Raw genomic sequence first — 25,050 nt, 5'->3', positions numbered from 1 at the left:
AGTTTAGAATTGTTGGCGTGATGAAATAGTTTCACTTGTTGCACCTGAGTTTAGTTAAAAAAGATTGGCACTTTTGTCTGGAAATGATGAAAATTATAGGTTATATGCAAGAATAATGTTTATTTGAAAAAAGAATAAAGTTAAGTTCCAAATCATAATTGGGCTATAAGACAAAAAAGTCTAAAGTTTACGAAGAAAGTGAGGTGGGCTTTTTTTTCTTTTGGTGAAAATTAGAACCCAATAAAACATCTTGTTTAATTTTCATTCATTCGTTTTTTTTAATACTGTTTCATACAAAACTGAAAAGCTGGTGAGCTTGTTTGTTCATCCCATAAAACTGAAAACATTTTTTTTTTGTTTATGCATAAACATAAAGAGATGACAGAACTGTTTGATCCCCTCCAAGAGCGATTTCATTATTTTCTCTGGGCAGATGTGTTCTTTAAGCTGTCTAAAATACTATAAACTATGATAAATAGCCCACGTGAAGATTGGAATCTGAAAATATTATTTAAAGCTATAAAAACGGAAATGCAAACACAAAAAAGCTAAAATCCTAGTCTGGTATACAGTAGCCCTATGCAATCCTAGACTGATTGAAAAATAAATATATATGACTAATATAAAACAATAAACATATGCATATTTGCATGCATAAGAGTAAAATGTTGTATTTTTTAAAAAAGCTTTAATTAAGCAATAAAAAAGCGATCAATTAATAGCACAAACATAATAGAAGTGGGAATAAATAAATGTGCTTCCTCCCAGTCCTTGTCAAGCAAATAATTACGTTCTTTATTAAAAACTTTAATGGATTCAATGTGTTACAAATAGTATATATGAGTACTCATATGTCTATTTATGAGTAAGAGTAATTATAATGGATGTAAAAGGATGTATATATATACTGTATATGCATATGTATCTTCTTTTACTATTATTTTTTCAAAAAAGCCATGTTTAATCATCTAAACTTTGATATTTCTTTGTATGTATGTGCTTTGTTTATCCTCTATAGTTTAAATTGCCAAGAATAAACCAATCCTAATTGAGTACTTTAAGAGAATTTGGGGAAAAATCAATTTGATTCATACAAAAAGTTGTGGTTGACCATACGATTCATCGTCAATATTGGTTTATTTTGAACGATCCGATTCACCAACTCAAAGTTTGATCCATCTATAGCCAAAAATTCAACCTGTGTGACTCAAAGATAAATACTGAACAGTGAAGTTTTCTGGATTCCTTGTTTTTCTTGCAAGATAATCAAGTGTCAATTAAATATGTGTACAAGGAAATAAACATTAATGACAAATTTAATCACATTTTAAATTGAATAAATTTCAGCCCGTTTTTGTTTTTCCACATCCAAAATAATAAAAACAGAACATTACTATAACATGATACCACACTGTATGGTCACGTATTTGTAAAATTCAGTGTTTCCTTACACCGGACCGTAATATTGATTTTATAATTTTTTTTTTGTGCCATCACATGTGTTTTCCACTGTTAAATAAACCTACCCTACCTCAATCCAAATTTTCAAACAATATAATTGAATGTATTTATTTTGAAACAATTTTATAATGGTATTAGTCTTTTTTGATTTGAATGAATTAACAACTTATCCATATATATATATGTTCCCTTATATTCTCACACTAAAAATCGAAATATTTAGATTATTTTTTTCAATTATTTTAAAAAATATTACAATTTAATTAATACTATTACTTTGTTAATATGATATAAAACAGATATATGCAGATATATAGAATTTATAAATTGCAATGCAAAAATATTGTTATGAAGGCTAAAAGTGTACAATTACTATAACACTGTAATAACATGGAAAACAAAGTGGTTGATAACATTTTATTTATTTTGTAAAATTTGAGGAAGGACTTTAAATTAAAGTAATTTACTCGAACAAAATCTTCTAATTGAAGTGTTGAGTTTATTTGAGCATTTAAAAAACGCCTAAAAAGCGACTAAATCGATCCACTGATGGTTCTAATCGTTATTGTATCGAGCATGTACGTATTTGATTCTCGCCGTATGTATTAACGTGTGTTTCCATTGCCGCGTGCTCCTCCCACCTGCCTGCTAAGGTTGCGCGCTGCCGGTGAGTTTTATAGCAACTGTTGCCCGGTGAGGCAGCGCCATAGTCACCGTAGTCCTGGCGACTGTAACCCACCAACAACAACCTCTCGCTCCATCATTACCACCTCCTCCATCATCCTCATCTTCATCAACCAGTCCACGGCTCAGGTTTGATTAAATCCTTTACTATTTTTAGCCTTAATGTAAGTCGTTCCTTGGCGTCACAGGATATGATTTTACGAGAGGGGTTTTAATGCGGTTGTGGTTTGTGTTTTGTCTGCTGTTGGATGGAGGCTCGCGGGGTAGCGGTGGTAGTTTTGCTAGCGAGGGTGTTTCTTTGTAACGTGTTAGCTTGCTTGCTAACGTTGCCTGTGGATACTAACTGAGGCGAGGCGTCCTGGTCGCCAACAGAAACCGGCTGTGTGGCTTTTTAGAGAGTCTTACGGACCGGACTGACTCCATTTTGTTCTTTAAAAAACAGCTTTTATTCGCTAAGAATTGGTCGGAAGTTGCCATGCTGAGTGGTCGCAGAGGCTAGTCAGTGATGCTAACTGGTCAGCTGGAGCAGGTGTCTGTTGTTGCTAGGTTGCTAACGCCAGCGATGCCTTCCGACAATTCTGTTGGTGTCCCATTTTTGGGTAAATGTTACGGTCAGAGTGTGTGTTTACGCTTTTTGCCGCTAAAAAAATATCTGTAGGTTGATTAGCAGAGGGAAAGTGCTGTGTGCTCGCTTGCCTTTCACTCTCTAATAGGTTCACAATAGCTAAGCCATTACTTTCCCTTTTGTCTTAGGGAGCAAGATCGCGGCGTTAGCTCTCCATCTGTGCTCTTTGTGGGATCAACTGGTAATGATAAGAACGCGATAACATTAGCTCTGAAGGAATCACTTAGTACAGATTTATATATTTCAATATTTGTGGTAAAACAGGATGTTCTAAAACTGTGTTTTTATTTGTCAAATAATAATCTATAAAAATAATTGTTTTAAAAAAAGTTTTTTTTCTTTATACATTTATTTACTAAAAATCAATCTGTTTTTAATTTTCTGCCATTAAACAATCAAAAACTGGGAGACCCCATCCTTCAGGCGAAGTTTCTCAGTGTTGCATCACATTTCCTCTTGGGTCCACTTGCTCACCTGCAACCTCTCATTCCCATTAGGAAAGGGAACAGGTGTGCATGTGTGTGTGTATCTGTGCCTGGGTGTGAGTTGCAAACGTGAAAAAGGGTGACTTTATGTTGTGAAGGAGGAGATGGCAGGTGCTACTCCTCCACCTGTCTTAAGACCATCTGTACTTGCAACTACTAAAGGATTTTTTTTTTATTCTTGAGCTTTTGACAATTATTTACTTAACTGTTGTTGATCGTTGGTGTCTTTGACCTGTTGCATAAGTCAGCTTTAGCTACAGATAAATAAAGCTTTGCTGAACGATTGTGCAGAAAGATTCATAATTGGCTGCAAGATCCGAACTCCAAAACAAACCCTAATTATCATCCTATCACCCCCGTGCCAGGAGATGGCTTAAATTGTTTTCCTTGATAAGATGCATTAAATCTTTGGCAAAAAAAAAAAAAAAAAAGTTTATTTAATTAAGTTTCTCTCCATTGTTTTAATTTCTGATGATAAAAAATACTATGGGAAACAATTTTAAAAATATTAGATAAAAAAATTCAAACAATTATTTTACTGTACATAAAATAAATAAATAAATAAAAAACACTAGTGACAGTCTTAAGATCTGGTTTTACTCACTTCATTGAGTGAGTAATAGTCATACTCATACAGTCAAAATTTAGAGTTGAATCAAAATGAGTCAGTCCCCTGTTGCAAATTAGGTTTATTAAATGTCAGCTGCAGCAACAAACAAATTAAAATTAGAACAATTGTGTAACAGCTGCAGCAGTCTCTAAATAATTTAAATCCTTGAATAGAACTGCAACTGTACAGTTTATATTAAAAAGTTACAGCCAAATCCATGCTGTGTTATTTTTGTATGATCGTGTAAAGGTTATGTATCATATTAAGTCTAGGGTTGCAGCAAATGGAAATAAAAGGAATTGCATAAAAAAAATAATAAATGTAATTAAAGCTGCTATCATGAGTTGAATATTAAAAATGGTTTGGCATTACACGGATGCAAATCTGTGCTCAGGCAATCACAGCTGGTATGTTTGTTATACAATGCATCAAACCCCTGCTGGAGAGGAGTCTTTGGATTTCATTTCATGTCAGATGGATGTCTGTCAAGAGAACGGTTCAGAAGTTAAGGGATGGGAATTAGGAATACCAGGAATACAGTTGGAAACTGCTGCTGTAGATCAGACGGGTTCGGCCTGTGATGTTCTTAATTGTTCCTCATCTTCCAGCAGTAGAAATTTGCAGACTATTTAAGGTGGATTGATGAAAAAAATAGAAAATGCTGTGAGAAAACGATCTTAAACTAAATTCAATAATGTTCAGGTTCTGAAGAGGTTCTTAAAGATTCAAGAGGTGGAGTTGTACTGTCTCCCTTATAGACTTCATCCTATTTGCAGCAAAGAAGTGCTCTTCAAAATGTTGAAGATGCACGCCATGAGGAACCAATTTTAGAATCAAGCATTAATTGAGAGTAATGTTTCTAGTTTTGTTAAATTTTTTTGTGTTAACCTGTTGCTCATTTTTCTTGTAAACCAAAATAAAGTATTTTTTTTATTATTATTTCTTCTTTCTATCTTAGATTTTCCTTTTCAATACAGATAACCCAAATTAGGTCATCGCAACACACACACACACACACACACAAACAAAACAGGATGTTGGGAACTGCCAGTTATCAGATCATGTTACCACTTACCTGTAGTCCAGTAGGGCAGAAATAGAACCATGCCACCTGCTGCCTGGATCCTGTTGCATTTCCAATCATTTAAAGAGCGACTGATTAATTCAATTATTCCATCACACATTTTCAGGGCTTAGCTGCATATTTGAGCTGGTCTTTTCTGCGGCCTCTCAATTATAATGGTTTTTTGGGGGGGTGGGAATAGGTAGAAGATCTAAACTTAGACTGAAAAACATCTTTTGAAAAGGAATAGTGGGATATACTTTTGCAATCCACACTTTTTGACATTAAAATCAGCTGCACTGACAGTGTAAGTCGAAGCCTTTTTCTTCCTACTTTTTAAATCCTTATTGAAGCAACACGGCTCTCGGCATTCCCCCCTCGCCTTTTCAACTTTCAATTACATCTTCCTCCCGCTGTTTTCCTGCAGCGTCCGATCACGTGTGCAACAAACGCAGTTTTATGTGCTTTCTCGATTCGGCGCGTGAGATTCCAACGTTGTCACTCATAGCCGTTAAAGATTTTAAAGTTGTGTGTAGTTTACGGTGCTTTGCACTGGGTTTGTGGTCGGGGATCTTGGCAGGACGAATTGAAGAGGGGGTAAAAAAAGAAAAGGGAAAAACTCCCAGCAAAATGTTGCGCTCCTTGGTGGCTTTTGTTCCTCCGTGTCTTTGTAGGGCTTGCACTTGCTCGGTGGAGCACAGCATTTAAGTGGGCCACAAGGGAGTGCCTGAATGGTGTGGCAAGAGGTGTGTGTGCGTGGATTTCTTTGTGGAAGGGGGGGTGGAGGTAAAGCATCGAGGGCGCTTTAATACAGGGGCTCTTTTCCTCGATTAGGTAGGCTCAGTTGGGGCGATGTACTTTAGCTTTCAAACTACTCTGTGGAATATTGTCCACTCTCTGCGTGTCTTTTTTATATAACTGGTAATAGGAAGCTGAAGGCTACAATTTGGCTGGATGAAATGACATTTTAAAGCATTTGTGCCCTGCTTTTACCTAAAAAAAACAACAAATGAAATAAGTTGTTTGTGCATTGGTGCTCATTAGTTGTGTATCATCAGCTTGTTTGTTTGTTTGTTTTAGTTTACAAGATTTTACAGTTTCACAAACTAACAGAATTAAAGTATTTGTTTAGTGATCGATTTGTGAAATTTCATGAATCAATTAATTTTTTATATTTACTTTTTACATAGTTTTTTTTGTCTTTTTTTATAAGAAAAAAACATTTTCGTCAACATTTTATTGCAGGGTTTCATTAATTAACTAATACTGGGTTGACCTATTTTCACACTTTCAATTTGGGTCGATTTTGACCCAAACACAATTATTATTTAAAGCTGCAACTAATATAAAACACTTACACTGGTAACCAAACAATATTGATCATGTAGGATCAACTCGAGAACTGAGTGAACATTTAATTAAAATCTAATTATTATTTCTAATATTAGCCATTTGGATGGATAAATACCTATTTAATTACATATTTGTAGCTTCATTTTTTTATATATATATAAATATTTGTCATTGTTGTCCGGACTACTGTGTTTAGTTTTTTTTATTTTTATTTTTTTATTTTACATATTAGTGTTTTTTATTGAAATATGAGTTTTTATGCCAAAATTCTTTTTATTTTATCCTATTTTTCTTTTACTTTGTGAATTATTCATTTCTCTGTGGGACCAAAAAAAATACTGTCTTGTTTTGTTACTATATATATATATCTACATCAAATTATTAGAAATTGAGTATTTTTTTTTTTTATGGCATCAAACTATGACAAGTACCATAAAACTCTTATTTTCAGAGTCTGAAAAGTCATCTGACAGGACAGTAAAGATGTCTCCTCTCCCTTTGGTGTTTAAAAACCCAAAAGAAGAAAGCTTTCTTTTAAGTTTTACTGTAGTCACCTGAAAACCATGAATAAAGAATTGTGAACTTAAAAGAGGGCCAGTGTAACAGTGAGAAAAAGTGGCAGGCTGTCCCTGGAGTGATTTGAAGCTGTTAGGAGACCCAGCTTAATTAACCAAGAGAGGCTTGTTCATGGAAACTGTGTGATTAACTGAAGGTGGCTTTTCCCTGGAACAACTGAGCAACGGCAGCCACACTATTATTAACTTACAAACACAGGTTCACCCCCAGTGTTTCCCTCGTTTTATCTGGCCCTCCTCCTGTTAAAGTTGTGTATTTAAATCAGTCTAATTTAGAGTTTTCATTTAAAGGTAACAAGCTGTCTCTGTGGTGGTGAAAAGCTGCATGGGTTGTGGATCCGTGCTCTTCAGATGTAGCTGATGTGAAGCCTGTAAAAAAAAAAGGGAACTGGCAGACAAGCAGCATCTATTTAGAGTTAGTTAAATATTAACTTGTTTTATGGCTTCCAATGTGGAGACAAGACCGTGTGTCAGTGATGCATGAGGCTCTCAGTACATTGAGTACCATACGCGGAAAAAACTGGGTACAATTGGTCTTGAACAGCTCTGGAGGCATCGATTAGGGAAGAAATGCAGCAGAATATGTGATCACACCTCTCTTTTCCTCAGTTTGACTTATTTTATGGCATATCTAGATGGTTTCTGCATTTTTTTATATTGTTATTGCTTGCGTCAGCGCGGAAAACACACAAAGCATTTGAAATTTATTTGTTTAGTTATGGATTTAATAAAAAAAAGTGCATCAGAAGGTGTTGCCTTTCTGATAACAACTGGAAAGCCATATTAGTAACACTAAAAAGGCTATTTATTTCTTATATTTGACATAATTATTGTCCTTTCTTTAATTTAGGCTGTTGTTATTGAGCTTTAAATGAATGTAGCTGAAGCTGGGAATCGATCTCATTAAATACAGATTTGTAATTAAAATGTTCCCTCTAAACCACTTTTATTTACTTGTGAACACTTTTCACATCAGTACTGATATAAAGATAAAAAAAATCAAGGAGAATAAAAAAAATTACTATTTTAAACTTGTTTTTTGGCAGAAAAAATCAAGAAAATACTATAATAAAGATTGATGTATTAATTTAATGAACTGATTTAGCACTTTCTTGGTTAAACTTTGCTCCAGTTTTTTTTTAATTATTATTATTTTAAATGCACCTCCAACTAGTAGTTTTGCTTTTTTTAATTGTTTTTTATACGTTGTCTGTTGGTTAGGCGCCATGCAGACCCCTGAGGCGGGCGCTGACTCCACCTCCACTGTCCCTCTTCAGACCACTGTGCCTGTCCAGCCTACTGGCTCCACCCAGCAGGTGCCTGTCCAGCAGCAGGTATGTTTATGTCCGTTTTTAAAGTCCACATGTTCCAGCAAAAGTGCACTTGCGACTTTAGCTAATGGACTAATTTATCTGAGGCATTTACGATCTTTTTTTTAGGCCCAGACTGTTCAGCAGGTTCAGCATGTTTACCCAGCACAGGTGCAGTATGTGGAGGAAAACAGTGGCGTCTACACCAACGGCAACATGTGAGTCACTCTATTACTCAGCTGCGCTCTTATGCCACTTCACAAAAACATTCCCTCTTCGCTGTTCTCCATTCAAGCCTTTTTCCTGCAGTCATTCATGGTGTAAGCACATGATGTTACAGGAATGCAACTGTTCTTTCCCCCCATTTGAAGGCCTGGAATCATAAGTTTTGCTGTGATCAGTTCACTCAGAAAATAAACAGCAGGTTTGACCCCTGACCTCTCCTCCGAACAGAAGGACTTACTCGTACTCAGAGCCGCAGCTGTACAGCCAGAACAGTGGAGGGAGCTACTTCGACACGCAGGGGAGCTCGTCGCAGGTGTCCACTGTGGTGACTACCCACGGCCTGACCAACAATGGAGGAGGAGGAACCGGAGGAATGAGCATGGGTCTCGCAGGGGGTCAAGTAATCAGCAGCAGTTCAGGGGGTTACCTGATGGACAATGCTGGACCCCACCCTGCCACGCAGACGGCACGAGCCTCCCCGGCCACTGTAAGTCACACAGCAGCCGCCAAAGGCAGCTTTCGCTCACTGTGATGATTAGGGTTAAAAAAAGCTCTTCTCCCTCTGTAGCGCCTTCTGCAAACTCCTGATCCTACTTTGTGTTTCCCTTCATGTTAGTGCTATCATCAGATCAGCATTCCATCTCCTAAGTGGGAACAGGCGAGACACGATTGAACGAAAGGAGAATCAAATGCTGCGATAACTAAAATCTGATCATTAGCTTCGGTTATCAGATTGTTCCTGGGATCATATAAACATTATAATCTGATCTCCTTTATTAGTTTATGGCAATTATCTGATGGTGGGAAATCTGATTAGGACAGAGAAACATTTCCCAATAATCTGACATTTTTCTACATCGTGTATTTGTAAGTCTGTGAGCTCTCACATGAACACAAAATCTGATTATGAGTCCAATGAAAGATAGTTGTAAATCAGTTTTTTTTTTAAATATAATCAGATTTCTAGAGTTTGTGATTATTACAGTTATCAGATTTTTGTTGCCATGTAAACATAGTCAGCTTTTTTTTTTTTTTTTTAAAAAGAAGCTGAAAAGAGTCAAAGTTTGCTTTGGTCAGATTTGCTAGAGTCCGTCTTTCTAGTAAAAACCTGGCAGTATATGTGTGGGAGTTGGATATCTGAAATTAAATGAGCCTTTTTCACTGTTCGTTTATGAGCTCTAGAAGTATTTTTTCTGCTCTGCCTGGGGTTTTAGTGCTGCTTTGCTTTGGGATCTTTTTATTTTTATTTTTTATTCTAGATCATCTTTATTTTCGCTTGTGGCCAAGTGACACGTTTACATCGACTTCTCGTTTTTTCTGGCTTTGGTTCGGATTTTTTCCCCTCTTACATTTTGTTGTCCTGTGCTTTCGTGGTTTATCAGATTGAAATGGCGATTGAGACGCTCCAAAAATCTGAGGGTTTATCCAGTCAGAGAAGCTCGCTGCTCAACAGCCATGTAAGTTGCTTTTCTCAACGCCTGCTTAACTCTTTCTGCAAATCTGCCTCTCTCCTTTCTGCTCCTGCCAATCTCTTTCAGTTTGGTGAGGTGCTCGCTGTTGCGTTGCTTTAAGTTTGCGGTCCGCCTTTAGAAGCTTGTGCTAAGCCCGTCACACGACAGCAGCATCAAGTTCACTGGACGGTGTCATGGTCTGGTTTTGAAAAGCGTGTTTCTTTTTGCAGCTCCAGTGGCTGCTGGACAATTATGAGACAGCAGAGGGGGTGAGTCTACCGCGGTCTACCCTCTACAATCATTATCTCCGCCACTGCCAGGAGCAGAAGCTGGACCCCGTTAATGCAGCCTCATTTGGCAAACTAATTCGCTCCATCTTCATGGGACTCCGCACACGGCGCCTTGGAACAAGGTTGGCTGCTTAAAAAAAAAAAAAAAAAAATCCTGTCAACACTTTCTTTGCCTGTCAACACATTTTGAGATTTGTTTTTCCCTTTGCAGAGGGAACTCCAAATATCACTACTATGGTATACGTGTGAAACCAGATTCACCGCTAAATAGACTTCAAGAAGACATGCAGTACATGGCTCTGAGGCAGCAGCCTGTTCAGCAGAAACAGAGGTGGAAGACGTTCTGGCAAATCCTGCCATGCTAATTTTGGCTGTCAGACGTAATGAAGTTTGCGCTTTCAGGTTCAAGCCGGTGCAGAAGTTTGACAGCAGCTCTGGGGAGAATTACTCAGGTGGAGGCCAGCATCATCCTGGTGCAGCAGAGCAGACGGTCATTGCACAGAGCCAGCACCACCAGCAGTTCATAGGTCCTTTTTCCTTTTAATCCTGGACTTCAAATGCACAGAAAGATACAAATGTACTTATTTTGACCTGTTTCTTTGTTTTATTGCTTCACTGTAGATGCATCACGGGCACTCCCTGACTTTGTTGAGCTGGACCTGGGACAGAGCAATACGGAGAACATCAGCTCAGAGGATGTGAAAGCTCTCCAGTCCCTTTACAGAGAGCACTGTGAGGTTGGACAACCTTTTCAGTCACTCAACCACAAAATCATTGAATATAAAGAAGTTTTTTTAAAACACTAACTTTTTAAGCGTTAACACGATCAACGTAATTCCAGTAGATTCCAGATGCTTTCCTCCTTCAAAATTTACTGGAATTACGTTGATTGAATTAAAAAATTACACTAAATCAAAGAACATAAACACTGGAGCTTCGGTGTTAAAGGGTTAAAGTTGAGATCAAATATTTAACTGAAGAGTTGAAATGTTTTAAAAAGAAAATAAAACACATTTTGACTGATCTTCCTTCCTCTCCTTGAACCTGTTCCAGGCAATCCTTGATGTAGTTGTCAACCTTCAGTTCAGCCTAATTGAGAAGCTGTGGCAGACATTCTGGCGTTATTCTCCCCCTGAAACAGTAGAGGGCGCCACTGTAACAGAAAACAGGTAAGCCCCAGAAGCATGTGAATTCAGCAAGAAATAGGTCTCAAAACTACTTAAATTTTTTGTTTGAAAAGCAAGACAAGAACTTTAAAGCTTGTAGAAAGGGTTAAAAATAAGAATTCACAATAACACCACAAAAATGATTCATTCTAGTCTTTTCTGAGTTGTGTGCTCCTATAAAATCATTCCAGTAAGAATCAAAATCACTCATTTGCTGGTCTATTAGGGTTATTAAACTCACATGCAGCTGTACATATTTGAACCTGATTGATGTCAAGGCCAAACCCAGTACATGTGCTGTGTTCCCTCGGCAGCAGCATAAGCGAGATTGAAGCCCGACTCCCTCGAGCACGGCTGCTGGTGCTGTGCAGAAATGAGGCAGTTCTGAAGTGGATGAGCACCTGTGACCATTTAATGTACCAGGCCCTCGTGGAGATCCTTATTCCTGATGTCCTGAGACCCATTCCCAGTGAGACACCTCATGTTTACTCGGCTAACGTGCTGTGGGGGTTCTGTTGTTATTAACTTACCAGTTGTTTTGTGTTTGTTTGTTTTTAGGTGCCTTGACTCAAGCCATTCGCAACTTTGCCAAAAGCCTGGAAGGTTGGCTTAATAATGCCATGAATGCCATTCCGCAGAGAATGATCCAGACCAAGGTGCATTACTGCAGTAATTAACGCTACTAACTAATGCTAGTGTGAATGTTGTAAGCTGAATGTGGCTATTGAAGATGCCAGAGCTGAAAGCTGAAAATGCTGAAACTGATAGCTAGCTAAAAATGCTGATAATGCTGAAGCCGAAAGCTGGCCAGAATGTTGGCTAAATACAAAATTTGACAAAAAAACTGGTAAAAGGTCTAATTTTGCCAAAACAGCTAGCATAATGTTAAAATATTAGCTAAACTCTAAACAAGTCTAAAAAAATGGAAAAATGTGTAAATTAGCCAAAAGAGCGATCATAATGCTAGAATATTAGCTAAGCTCCAAATTATTCAAAAAAAATGGAAAAATGTCTTGTTTTGTAAAAAAAAATACAACAAAAACAGCCAGAATAATGCTAAAATATTAGCTAAAGTCCAAATTAGCCTGTAAAATTGTAAAAATAACTAATTTTGCCAATATTTAACCATATTGCTAAAACACTAGCCAAACTCCAAAGTAGCCTAAAGAATTGGAAAAATGTGATAATTAGGCAAAACAGCGAGGATAATGCTAAAATTTTAGCTAAACTCCAAATTATCCTAAAAAATGAAAAATGCCTAGTTTTGCCAAAAACAGCCAGAATAATGCTAAAATATAGCGCAATAAAGCCCAAGTTAGCCTAAAAATGGGAAAAATGTCTAAACTAGCTGAAAACAGCTAGTTTGTTGCTCAAAATAAAAGCTAAACTCCAACTTAAACTAAAAACCCAGTAGTTGCTGACCATTTAAAAGTTTAAACGGTGTCTCTAGCTGAAAGTATCCAGATGTTCACAAGTTCCAAAGTGCACAAAGTTTTTGAAAGATTTGAGCCATTTCTCATTTATTTACAAGCAGTAATGTCCCGAACGAGCTGAACGTTTTGATACCAAGACTAATGAAATTGTTGAAAGTTTGATTGAGTTTTTACGTGTAAAGTTTATACGTGCAGAAAGGCGCAGGAGAATCACTGTAAAGCATTCACACTATTGTTTACGTCTCATTCTGTGATCATATTCCTCCCTAAAGATGCTAACAATTATGTTCTTGTGGTCACAGATTGCCGTTGTTAGTGCCTTTGCGCAAACGTTGCGCAGATATACGTCACTGAACCACCTGGCTCAGGCGGCACGCGCTGTGTTGCAGAACACATCCCAGATCAACCAGATGCTGAGTGATCTGAACCGTGTTGACTTTGCCAACGTACAGGTAAGAATTCCCGATGGTTCGTCTCGTTTGCGTCTTCTTGAAAGACTGAACCTTTTTGTGTTCGTACTTCCCAGGAGCAGGCATCATGGGTGTGCCAGTGTGAGGAGACGGTGGTTCAGCACTTGGAGCAGGACTTCAAGGCCACGCTGCAGCAGCAGAGCTCCCTGGAGCAGTGGGCAGCCTGGCTGGATAATGTGGTCACCCAGGTGCTGAAGCCCTATGAGCACAGGCCCAGTTTCCCCAGAGCAGCTCGACAGTTCCTGCTCAAATGGTCCTTCTACAGGTCAGCAAAATAAAACAACTGTAGCCGAGCGCTGTGGAGATACAAACTGAGCCGGTCTTTAATGTCTCTGCAGCTCTATGGTGATCAGGGACCTGACTCTGCGCAGTGCTGCCAGCTTTGGTTCCTTTCACCTGATTCGCCTGCTGTATGATGAGTACATGTTTTACCTGGTGGAACATCGGGTGGCTCAAGCTACCGGAGAGACGCCTATTGGTGTAATGGGCGAGGTAAACACACCGCGTTTCCCTTTTGTCCTTAAATCTTTATATTCCTATTGTGTTATTTCTCTGGTGATTAATCTTTATTTCAACATTACGAGTGTGTGCCTATTTATTTTGTGTCTTTTCAGTTTGACAGCCTCAACACCTTATCCCTTGCAAACATTGATAAAGGTAAGCCAAAAAGGGATATTTTTATATTTTTAATTTCTTCCCAGAGGCTCAAAGAAACGGGGTCCTCCTAAAGATGTCACCTTCTCCTTTAAAATCTTAACTAGGAAAGTATTTGTTGATTTAAAAAAACATATGTGGTGATGTGTTTTTCCTCCTCTAGATGAAACGAGTGGAATGGACAGTGACTTGGAAGAGTACTCGGGGGAGTCCGGAGAACCTCTTGCCAAGCGGGAGAAGTCGGAGCATGAGGTAATCCAGGTGATCCAGGTTGGAGCCCTGGAGGACGGATCCCATCCCGTGGTGGGCGTCGTCCAGCCGAGCGTCCTCCACTCCCTGCCGCAGCCCCAGCAGGACCACACCGAGCACATCCTAACACCCCCCACTGGTACTCCCACCATCCGCCACTGCACAGGCAACACGTACGCCTCCGTTTGAGGGTCTGAGGGCAGAGCTGAACGTGTCCGGTCTGAGTTTTGTTTTTATTTTGTCCCCGCCGATCAGAACCCGTAAGTGTAGTGTCCTTTTCATGCATCGTCTGCCGTTTGCGCCTGTGTGAGCGTAGTCTCCTCTCTCTGTGTGGCCCCGTCCGCTGAGGAGGGATCGTCTGACCTAGAAGTGCTGTCTTTGTCTGACTGTTTCCAATCTGGATGTCTAGTCATCCTGTAAAGAAAAAAAAAAAGCGCGGCAGGCGGCGTAAGGGACGTGGAGGGAAAGGACTAAATTTGACCATTTTAACAGTTTGAGCGCAAAACTACTGATGTCTCTGAGCTCAAATCCATGTCACAAGTCCCAGCAGAGCAGAGCGCCGACCTACTCCAAACACCACCCACTGTACATAGTAATTGGTATCACTCGAAGCTCATGGTGCTATCATTGTGCTTTAAGTTCTCTAGTTGTTTCTTTGATTGATTTCTGTTTATATGCATTCTGATACACACCAGACTAGCTGAAGTATACTAAATATACACTCACATTTACATCGAAGTATACTAGCTAGTGTGTGAGTATTGTATGTAGCTAAAAACAGGGAAACGTTCTGTTTCGTGTGATGCTAAACAGGATTTTGGGCCAGTCGCCACCAGCAAACGTCCCGTAACATTTGCGCTGCTGAACACTGAGATTAAATTGTTTAAAAAAAAAAAAAAAAAAACCCTCAGCTCTAGCTTTTCTGTGCGTCACACCGTCCTCTTAATGCGGATTCATGGGATGTGTTGCAATCTTCAAAACGCCCTACATTACTCCTCCTACCACTGGTTTTTGCCGCTTTCTGGTTCTTTTTTAGGAATTTGCATTTACGTTTGCAGTGGACCAAATATATATATAAAAAAAAAAAATAGGAAGCTGAGAGTGAGCCATTCGGGGCCACGCGAAAGCTGTTTCCTGTCCCACAGTGCCATGTTGCAGAGCAGAAGGAATGTCAGGGATATAATGTACCTCGGCTTTATCATAGTGCCTTATCCTTAAATGCAGCTGTCCATGTAGTCCTGACTGTGTGCTGTAGAGACGCCCACAGCCCTCTCTACGTTGTCCCAGCCTCACATTTGGCTTTCTGGTGACTCGTTGCTGGATTTGGGCTGGCTCATCAGTACTGAGACCCGGGGGGTAGGCGGGCACAGACACACACCTGTTGGGTTTTTTTTTTTTTGGTTTATTTTCCTCTATATCAGCTCTCCCAAACCATGGTCTTTATTGCTCCTGCCCTCACTCTGCCCTCTTGAAGCCTATTAGCCTTTGTCATCTGGTAAAAGGTGCCTGCGTTTGTTTGTTTGTGTGTGTGTTTGCGTGTGTGTGTGTGATAGACCCGCAATGTGCTTTTTTTGAGCTCCACGTGTCTGCATCCGTGTGCTTGTATGTGCGTGTTGGAAACACATCCATCAGTCACCCTACCTCAAACCAGTGGTGCCAGCCCTTTGATGCGTGCAGCACAGTCGCCCAACCTTATTGCACACAACCACCACTGTACTGCACAAATCTTAACGTGACGGAGAGAAACCCACATTGTTTTTTCTCTCACCTCTGATAACCCTTTTTTTTTGGTTTTTTATTTTATGTTGATGCTACTTTTTTTCTGTTCTTGAGCCCGTTAAATGCTTTGCTCCCTGTTAGAAGATCCTCTTTGTACAGTGGACCAAAAGTAGATATTTTCTGATATTCAAAGAGATATATAGACAGATAGATATATATATCAGAATATATATGTATAGTATATGAAATGATGACACTACATCTGTTTGTTTCTCTTTTGTGATTGATCTGATTGTTAATATGTGAATGTTTTTTTTTTGTTTTTTTTTCCCGTAGCTCATCTGTCACTAGTTTAGAGACTGTAAAATGGGAAAAGCTTGTGGAAACTAACTTCTTTAGATCTATACTTGAACTGTTCTATGTTTTAGAGGAAGGGGCGGGGTCTACTGAAGCCCCTTCACTCAAAAAATTCTGTTACTAAGAGTTTTTCTTTCTTTATGCTTGTTTAAAACGGCCGTTTCTCCATCGTATATTTATTTATTAATATTTATTGTATTTTTCTTTTGTTTTACATGCTTGTAATTCTTTTAAGGAAGAATTATGAACTATACTACTGCAAAGCGCAGACCTACTGTACAGAGAGAGCTGTTTTTTTTTGTTTGTTTTTTTGTTGTTTACCCCAACATGGTGTATTAAATCCGTGTAGAGTAAGGAAAAAAAAAAAGGTTTAAAAGAGGGATTTTTTTTTGTTTGTTTTTTTGCCAAATAAAGCCTCTAAAACAAACAAACAAAAAGGCCTTTTAGAAATGACCATCCCTCTGGATTAAGCCACCCTGGTTTTATTTTGAAGGCTTGGGACTCTGAGTTGATCATGCTTAATTGGTAACAAATACGGGTGAAAATATAGCAAAGTTTTTTTTTTTTTTTTTTTTTTTAAGGTTAACAAATCTGTGGACACCCCTTGATGTTGTTTTACAGGATTGTTTTTGTTTTAAAGGGTAAAAACAACGACGCCTTCACTTAGTAAACCCGTGGAACACGTCAGTCTCTGTTTACTCCGATTAAGCTGATCTGACTTTCAGTTTCAGACGTTTGCAAGAAAACGCAAACACCACCTCACGTGAGGCAGCTGCGGTGTTAAAGTCAGATGTTTTTATTTTTTCTTTGTATCTTCATCATGACCTTAAGAATTCGTTTTTCTGAAACTGAAAACAGAAAAATGTCTGGCTTGAAAATTGATCACATTAAAATATTTCTTCACAATCTTGAAATGTTGTTTTTACAGTTATATAGGATTGAAAGTTATTTTTTAATTATGCTTTTTTTTCTCTTCGTGGCATGTTTACTGTTTTCTCTTTTTTTTCCAGAAATTTAAATATATTTGGTACTTTGGATGGTGACTTGTATTATTTTTGTGCCTGAAGTGAAAATGGCTTAAAGGATGTTTTTCTTGGAATCTCAATTGTGTGCTTTTTGTAAGTGCTTTCTGGTCTTGCACTCCTGCCATGTGCTGCTAGCAGTTGTTTGTCAATCTTTCCTTAAACATTTTTGTTGTCATTATTTAAAAAGTGCTGCCTGATAAAACACTGGACTGATGGTAATGCTGCAACAAAACTGTACCTAATTTCTTTGATTTTTAAAAGATTTTTTTTTATAAAAAGCTGTTTGCAAACAAGACCGTTTCAAAGTACTTCAACTATATGCGAGAACTGCCTGGATGTAGACTACGCGGCAGCTTCACTGACCCATAGCAAACTCTGGTGCCTTTAATTTTGCCCCCCGGCTGCAGCAGATGGCCTGGGTGACTGCTGGGTCTCTGGTGGGCTACAGATGGAGGCTATAGGGCCGGCCTATACATGCACAAGTGCTGCCACTGAAAAGACAGTTTTTTTTGTTTTGTTTTTGAGGAGAAATCCCTCAGACTCAACTACTGATGAGTTACTGGATGTCGACAACCACTGACTTGTGCATGCACACACTCGACTAGAAATACAAGAACCCGCAAACAACTTTTACATGTATAGTACTGGTAAAATGTACAAAGAGAGTGACTGTAAGTAAAAAATGCTCTCTTAAGTTTTTTTTTTTTTTTTTTTTGATTTGTCAAATATTTTCTGAATGCTGTGACCTGTTTTGAGATTTGTTAAGTGCCATTTGAGTCTAGTGAGTCGTGGCCATCTGTAGCACGCTCTACTGCAAGCACAAGCATTTGGCAGTGGCATTTGGGGCACGGTTTCTGTTTTAGTTCACCTTGGGCGAAATGTGTATATATTTATATATATTATATTAAAAAAAGTATCCTTCTGTCCAGAATATTTGTTCTTTTGGTAAACATTTTATCTAATATGTTGGCTAAAGTGCTTTTGTGATTTCTTCTTCTTTTTGGATAATGTATAGTATCTGATGAGACATATACACACACAAGTTTCCCGTGACCCTTTTTGTGTGCCGTTAAGTTTGCCACATACAATGTATATTCTTAAATTTGCGAGCAAACCAATGCGTGTAGAGTGATTTGTATTGTGTTTTACATAAAAAAAAGGAAAAAACATGGACAATTTGGGGAATTTTATATTTACAAAGACTTGATCATTTAGTGTGTCGTATTGATGACTAGAGAAACTATTACTGACACATGTAGTTTCGTTTTTCTGAATATTTCAGATCTCAGCTCAGGCTAGCTTCTTAGTGTTGTTTTCTTAAAATCTGTGACTTGTCTTTGCAGTAATAAACATTTTCTTGTTCAAAACCAGTTTCTCAGATTTGTTTTTTATTTACAGTAAACAACACAATGTTGGCGCATTTCAGTTTTATTCATATATAAACACCAATTGCATTCAAACTTTATAATTCTTCAGATTGTATGCCATGATTGTTAGGATTACCACGCATTTATTTTTCTTTTTTCCACGATTGTAAATCTTATTTTCTATCACTCGAATGGTTCATCACTGTAAAATTAGCAACAAAAAATTTGTATAAAATACTGCCACAGCTTGGAGGTAAACAGAACTCTACTGACATTATTGAAACAATATTGCTGACAAAATGTTTATAGAAGTAAAATCCAGCTTTCACAAGCGAAGTAACACTGAAACGACTGCAGTCCAGTAACCTTTCCAACATTTCACAAAGTATATTTGGCATCATTATGGCTTACAGTTCCTCACAGTTCATTCCTCGTTCAGCTGAGCATTTGGATCAACTGACTTGCAGATAATTTTCAAAATAATAGCCATTTTAAAGTGATGCACCATCCAAGACTCTACGAAATACACGCCTGCCTCCTTGTAGTATTTTAACCTGAAATATTATACAGCATTCTATACTGAAAGTAAGATCTTTAGGAGCAGTGTGAGAACAGGGAGGGGGGAAAATGTTAAACTTTGGAACCAAATTCATTCGCATAATAAAAAAAAAAACGATGCTAAAACATACAGATGCAGCAAAAAGCCACAAAAGAGAAGAAATGCAAATTAATAAAGTGCTAATTTACACCTAATGGAAAAACAAATCAAAACATTCATGCAGGTGTGTTAAGTCTAAAACAGTTAGACTAATGACCTTTTAGGGGGGATTTTATAGCTTTTTCTTTTTAATCTTATGCAGTTTCAGTGGGCTTTTTGAATGCTCCTAAAAACAAAAACAAAAATATTTCAAGAAGTCATTCAAGGAGAACATAAAACCTTCAAACTACAGGAAGTATTTTAGCCCAAAAAAGCTGAATAAAGGAGACAGTTTACTCCAGCTGAGAACCCACAGAGGATATACAGACGAGGTAACGACAAATGGTTCAGAAAATGAATTTAGTCACTTCAAAGGCAACTCTTGAGATAAATGGTCTCTTTTTACACTTTGATATTGTGAATATATGAAAAAAGAAGCAACTTTCTGTTTTCACTAAAACCAAGTCACACTAAAAGATTATTGCCTCTGGCTTGTTACCGTGCTGTTTACATAAATCTGAGGCGGGAGAAGCCCGGGCCTGATCTCCAAGCAGACAGAGCTGGTTTTTCCGCTCAGCTGCGTCTTCCAGAGCACTGCAGCTACTGTCGATGTGACCCGCATGTTTCTCCAGCTGCTGATTGGAATGAACTTGCACATCTGGAGTTCACTACAGAAGCAACTCCTCACAGAGCTGCAGTTAAAGAAGTGTTTGGAGTAAACGGACAGCCATGAATTCGGTCTTTGCATCTACTCATACAGCCTGTACAGCATCCGTGCGACTCAAGACCTCCTCCAACACCCCTGAGCCACAAAGGTGGAGTTGTCTGTTAAATTACAGCCAGATATACGCCCCTCCCTCGCCTCTTCTCTTCTGTACAGTTTATATCTATATATTCAGTCGAGAGGCTGGGGGTCAGCAATGGGCATAGTGTGCAGGACCTCATCTAGTAGCTGCAGAGCTCGGTGTAAATGGATCTCGATCCAGCAGGGGGTTTCCTTGATGCTCTGCCGTGGGTAATCCGGCCCCCAACCCTTCACGAAGCTCATACGCAGAATGCACAACCTGCGCAGGTCATCCACCCCGATGCCTGCAGCGGCAGACAAACCTGCAGGAGTTTAAAAACGGAGACCGTCAGATCCACGAGGGGGAATAGAGCAGACCTTTAATCATCAGCTAACATCCAGCAGTCTGCTGGTCCCCGTTCGGTTGAAGTGAATAAGTCAGACCTAACGGATACTTAAGGAAAAGTGTTGAGGCTCTCCAGAGCATTATAAATACTCTCATCAGAGGTGTTCTTTTGCAGACTAGCTTCTCTATCATTTAGAACGTGAAGAAAAATGGTCATGACGACTTCTATTCACTGATGTGAAGTAGTCTGGAAGGTTTAAGAAACTAAATCAAAATCAGGAATTGTGAATTTGAGATAAAAATAAGAGGAAACTGAAGTTTCACAAATATTTCTGCATTATAAACCCAAAAATAACACTTTAAGTTTTTAAGTCACAGTTTAAACTCAAATAGCAGTTATTTTGTTTTCTCAATGACATTCTTTAAAGAAAAAAGTGGACAAAACAACTAACATACTTAACTACAGAACAAGTGTTGCTTCCCCATCCAGAACACCTTTCTAAAACCTCATAGGGTTAATTGGTCTGATTGTACATTTTTTATAATCCGCTCTATTGATTGATTGTTCCATTTTTCTGCAACTGTGGGCCACAAAAACAGTCAATATTTTGGTATAGATGTAAATCTGCCTCACAGCGTTTGACAATGGCAAGTAATCACAGTAAGAGACTTGTTCAAAGCTAAGTGCAGCAGTTAACGGCACTCACTGATGGCGGGGGCGATGCCTCCCACAGAGCCAGGTCCTGGAATGTTCCCAGCCACAGCAGCTGCCTGTGCTGCAGCAGCTGCCTGAGCCGTCGCCGCCTGCTGCTGCATCTGCCTGTGGCACTGACGCAAGTCAAACACCTGAAAAGGGACAACAAGGCTGCTAGATCTGCCAAGAAACTGCAACACCTTGAAAGAACGGTCCAAATTTTGCACACACAGTTTCATGTTTGCAAAACAAAAAAAGAAACTTTTCGTTTGTGCGTCTTTCTGATCAATATAACTTGTTTTAGCATTTTAAACTGAAGGTGTGCTCCAGAGTTCTCACCTTGATGTATGCGCTGGGGTAGATCTTGTGAACGGCGTCCCCCGGGGCACGTCCAGCTTCTCGGTCCAGATAGTAGCTCTGCACAAAGACGGCGTGATCACTTAAGCAGCGCACCCACACATCTCCTTCACCTTTGCACTCCAGCTGCACGCCTTTGCCAATGTGGAGCCTGCAGGACAACAAGAAACAAAAGATGAACAGCAAGTTAAAAAAGTATATTTTTGGAGGGACTTCAAAAGAGAACAAACATGAATTCATTTATGACAGATCTTGTATTAAATATGATATTATAATTTGTTATAGAATACCTGGCTCTCTCTATATTTTCTGTCCTGTGGACATTACTCAGTTGTCCCAGGCAGAAGCGATCGCCTCCAGATGGATCCACATAACCGTCCACAGTTACAACAGGACATGTGGATGGAACCTTAAATGTCTCCCCAACTTGAACATCCATCTCAAAGTAAGCTATGGAGCACCAGTATTCTGGAGCTGGACAGTTGAAAAAGCACCATTAGTTACACATAAAAAGCATTCTTGTCAAATGCTAAAACTGCCTGAAGCTTCTACTGACCTGGATGATTGGAGATGGGTGGCTGGAATGAAATTTCACTGGCAACAGGCCCTGAAAATACATGTTATTTTGTTATCTTGGACACCTTTTAATTACAGAAATATGACTTCAGCTTTTGAAACGACTTCTACTTTCATCAATTTCATTGTAGAGCTACAGCATCCTCTCTCACTCAAATTTTTATTAATTTTTTATTCCAAAATCTGTAGCCTACTATTTAAGCTTTTAAAAAGTAGGTTTCGAATAGTTAACGTATCGTCTAACACAGTACATTTTTAAAATAAAAAAGTACAAATGCTATGGAGCCAGAGGCAATTGTTTAAATTAATTTTAAAATGTGATTTCAGTCAAAATAAGAACTTCTACACTGAATTATTTCTGATTTTTAAGAACTTCTGTTTGCTGTCAGTCTACTCACAGTAATGTCCTGTGTGAGGCATGGGTGGATGATGCTGTAGGTGCCCATTCTGGTGTTGAGGCACCGCTGCAGAAAAGCTGCCATTCCTGCTCCAGTTTGGGGCAGGATCTGAAAACAACACAGAAATCAGTGTTGGCAAGGGAAAAAATAAAAATATTCCATACTTTGGAGTGACTTTGTCCTGCTTTGTGTTATAGATGTACAACTAAAGAGTTCATCTTGAGTGGTATCTCACTTGAAGGTCCAGCACTAATAGCTGAGAAAGCAGATGTGGAGGCTGAGCTGCTGCCATCCGACGGAGGCAGCAAAGCGGGGCTGCTGAACGTCTCCGGGGGAACTGGTCTTGATGGTGGATGCTGGATTGTCTGCAGGTGACTCTCGGAGCTGGAGTGAGACTGTTGGTTATCATAGTCAAACTCATCTTTTACAATGAGCGGACCTAGCAGAAAGTGAGAGAGATGATTAAGACAGGTGAAAATCGACAAAAACTATGGCGAGGAAAAGAAAAACTCTGTACCTGAATTTGAAATGGTGAGTGTTGATAAGTCTGCAAACACATTAACAAGATATATGAATCAGTTTTTCCACAACTACTTTAAACTAATTAGTGCCGAGTAATTTCAAGTGTGCTTTTTGGCAAATAATTGCATGTGTAAGTAATTGTTGAAGAAAATGTAATACGTTTAAGTGTAAAAAAAGTGTTGATTCATATACACTTTAATGTGCTTCTATTATATTCTGTGTTTATTTGAACTACCTGACTCCTACTTACCGATTCCTGGAGAAACAACCCTCTCATAGTGGTACGGGTTGACACAAACACTGTCGCATTTCAGGTCGAAGGCATACTGGCAGTATTTCACATGTTTTAACTCGTTCTTGTGTAGATCAGGCCATCGCCACAATCTGGCATACACAACATGTGGAAAACCTTTACGACCTGCAACCTAAAGCACAGATAAGATGTTAGAGAGAGCAATCATCTTTATCCACCAATCATCTTTTACAACAGGAAGCAAAACAAAAAATTTTGAACAGCACTATACCTGCAAGCGTCCATCCAACGTTCGCTGTATGGTGACGCATTTGCTTGGATGTGCCCCATTAGTGGTGATGGCTGTGATGAGAGAATCCAGCTCATCCTTTTTCTCCTTCAGCTTCTTGACTAAACTCTCGATTGCACGCTTAGCAAAGCTTTCGCTCTCTCCTCCCTGCCGATGGCACATAAGGCTGTGCACAATGCTCAAGCAGGCATCATTGCTTGTGGGAGTGTTAGTGATTGACATAGTGCTCTTTACAATCTTGGGTTTTCCTCTTATAACCTTTATCCAGGAGAGGTCAATGTGAGATCAGAGTTGATCCGATGTTGCTCAACCTAAAACAAAAAGCTTCATAATGACTTTCCAGTCAAAACATAAGAGGGACAAAATGTGTTTTTTTAAGTAACTTTCTTTTTCTTTTACCAGTGATATTTGTGTCAATGAGATGTGTTATACTCGAGTATAAATAGGTTACCTCCAAATTGATTAAAAACAATATATTTTTTTTAATTAATGCTTATTTGTATAACTTTAGTTATAAGCGTAGTATAAATTAAACAAGTTGACTTGACTTTCAAAATTAAAATAACTTGTACGTTTTTATAGATTCTCGCGGTATTTTCTAAATTTTGGGGCTAATTTAACGTTGCTAGCACATCAGAAAATATTGCAAACAAACCGCCTTAAAATCAGATGGCTATACACTACATGAAAAAAAACGCATGTTTAAACCAATACACACTATTTAGTGTGGAAAAAAATAGACAACACGCTGACGGCAATAAGTTGGTTAGCATTAGCTAGCATTATGTTAGCATTTGCTATTCGTGGCTAACGTTGGTCCACAAAGAAACAAACCATCCGTCAAACCAGAAACAAACACCCAAATAAAAACTTACCGCAAATTTCAGTCGAAGTAGAGCTTGTCACAGTGGAGACTGTTGCCGGGTATGCAACTTAACCAACTAAATGTATTATTTTTCTGTTAATTCCCTTCCGTTTACCCAGCTAGCGAACTAGCATATATGCTAATGGACGACCATCAACTTCGCGCTAGCTTACCAGCTAACTTGCTCCGAAACGCTTCGTCGTTCACTATTTCCACAGAGATTAACATTTACCGAAAGTCTAACTCGTTCATAGGTTTCATTCGTCGAGTGTAATATTTCTACCACAATGGCGTTGGCGAAGACCAACTATTTCACGGGCTAACTAGCCACGAAAACAAACAAAAAAATTTCCTCCACCCACCTCGCGCCAACTGCACATGCGCAGTGGAAATGTGACAGGCGTGGCGCTGCAGTGCAGCTTGTTTTGGCATTTTTAATTTTCCAGAAACTGCACACAGGTCTCTGCTGTCACTGTGGCTCAGAGCTTTTATTAGAAGCCGCAGCGTGAGTCTGAAATCAGACTGACATTGATATTGTGTGCAAAACAACAGTAATAGGATCATGAATTCAATAAAATAATGATTTTTTTGAAGAGTGGTAATGCTTCAATGATAGAATTCTCTAAATGTAACAATCTTTACATATAAAACATAGAAACCGTTAAAATAAGTACAGTTCATTTCTTGGCGTAAAATT

The 25,050-nt window shown here is 38.7% G+C and overlaps 2 protein-coding genes across 5 annotated transcripts; one reads left to right on the top strand and one right to left on the bottom strand.

The window, feature by feature from the left end:
- Positions 1-1,775: 1,775 nt before the first annotated feature.
- rfx3 (regulatory factor X, 3 (influences HLA class II expression)) lies at positions 1,776-18,136 on the top strand. Of its 2 annotated transcripts, none has more exons than XM_024257781.2 (17): positions 1,776-2,274; positions 8,078-8,190; positions 8,296-8,384; positions 8,623-8,878; positions 9,774-9,848; positions 10,073-10,254; positions 10,344-10,463; positions 10,535-10,659; positions 10,754-10,869; positions 11,186-11,301; positions 11,613-11,767; positions 11,857-11,954; positions 13,034-13,183; positions 13,258-13,466; positions 13,540-13,693; positions 13,816-13,858; positions 14,019-18,136. In XM_024257781.2, the coding sequence occupies exons 2-17, from the start codon at positions 8,083-8,085 to the stop codon at positions 14,291-14,293; spliced, it is 2,271 nt and encodes a 756-aa protein (XP_024113549.1). In that variant the 5' UTR covers positions 1,776-2,274; positions 8,078-8,082; the 3' UTR covers positions 14,294-18,136. The 2 variants fall into 2 exon arrangements, with proteins under 2 accessions (XP_024113549.1, XP_024113548.1); XM_024257780.2 differs by having other exon boundaries at positions 1,777-2,274; positions 8,620-8,878.
- On the bottom strand, positions 14,330-24,709 carry smad4a (SMAD family member 4a). Of its 3 annotated transcripts, none has more exons than XM_024257786.2 (11): positions 24,364-24,709; positions 23,471-23,799; positions 23,197-23,371; positions 22,942-22,971; positions 22,660-22,863; positions 22,425-22,532; positions 22,007-22,057; positions 21,741-21,924; positions 21,433-21,601; positions 21,107-21,245; positions 14,330-14,518 (listed from the first exon to the last, which is right to left on the bottom strand). In XM_024257786.2, exons 2-11 carry the CDS (start codon positions 23,708-23,710, stop codon positions 14,514-14,516), a joined length of 1,305 nt encoding a protein of 434 aa, XP_024113554.1. In that variant the 5' UTR covers positions 23,711-23,799; positions 24,364-24,709; the 3' UTR covers positions 14,330-14,513. The 3 variants fall into 3 exon arrangements, with proteins under 3 accessions (XP_024113554.1, XP_024113552.1, XP_036070539.1); XM_024257784.2 differs by lacking the exon at positions 14,330-14,518 and adding an exon at positions 18,618-20,376; XM_036214646.1 differs by lacking the exons at positions 14,330-14,518; positions 22,942-22,971 and adding an exon at positions 18,618-20,376.
- Between the last annotated feature and the right edge of the window lie 341 nt (positions 24,710-25,050).

Source organism: Oryzias melastigma, linkage group LG12 (assembly GCF_002922805.2).
Source record: "Oryzias melastigma strain HK-1 linkage group LG12, ASM292280v2, whole genome shotgun sequence".
Taxonomy (NCBI): Eukaryota; Metazoa; Chordata; class Actinopteri; order Beloniformes; family Adrianichthyidae; genus Oryzias; species Oryzias melastigma.
This window is presented reverse-complemented; position numbering and strand designations above follow the sequence as displayed.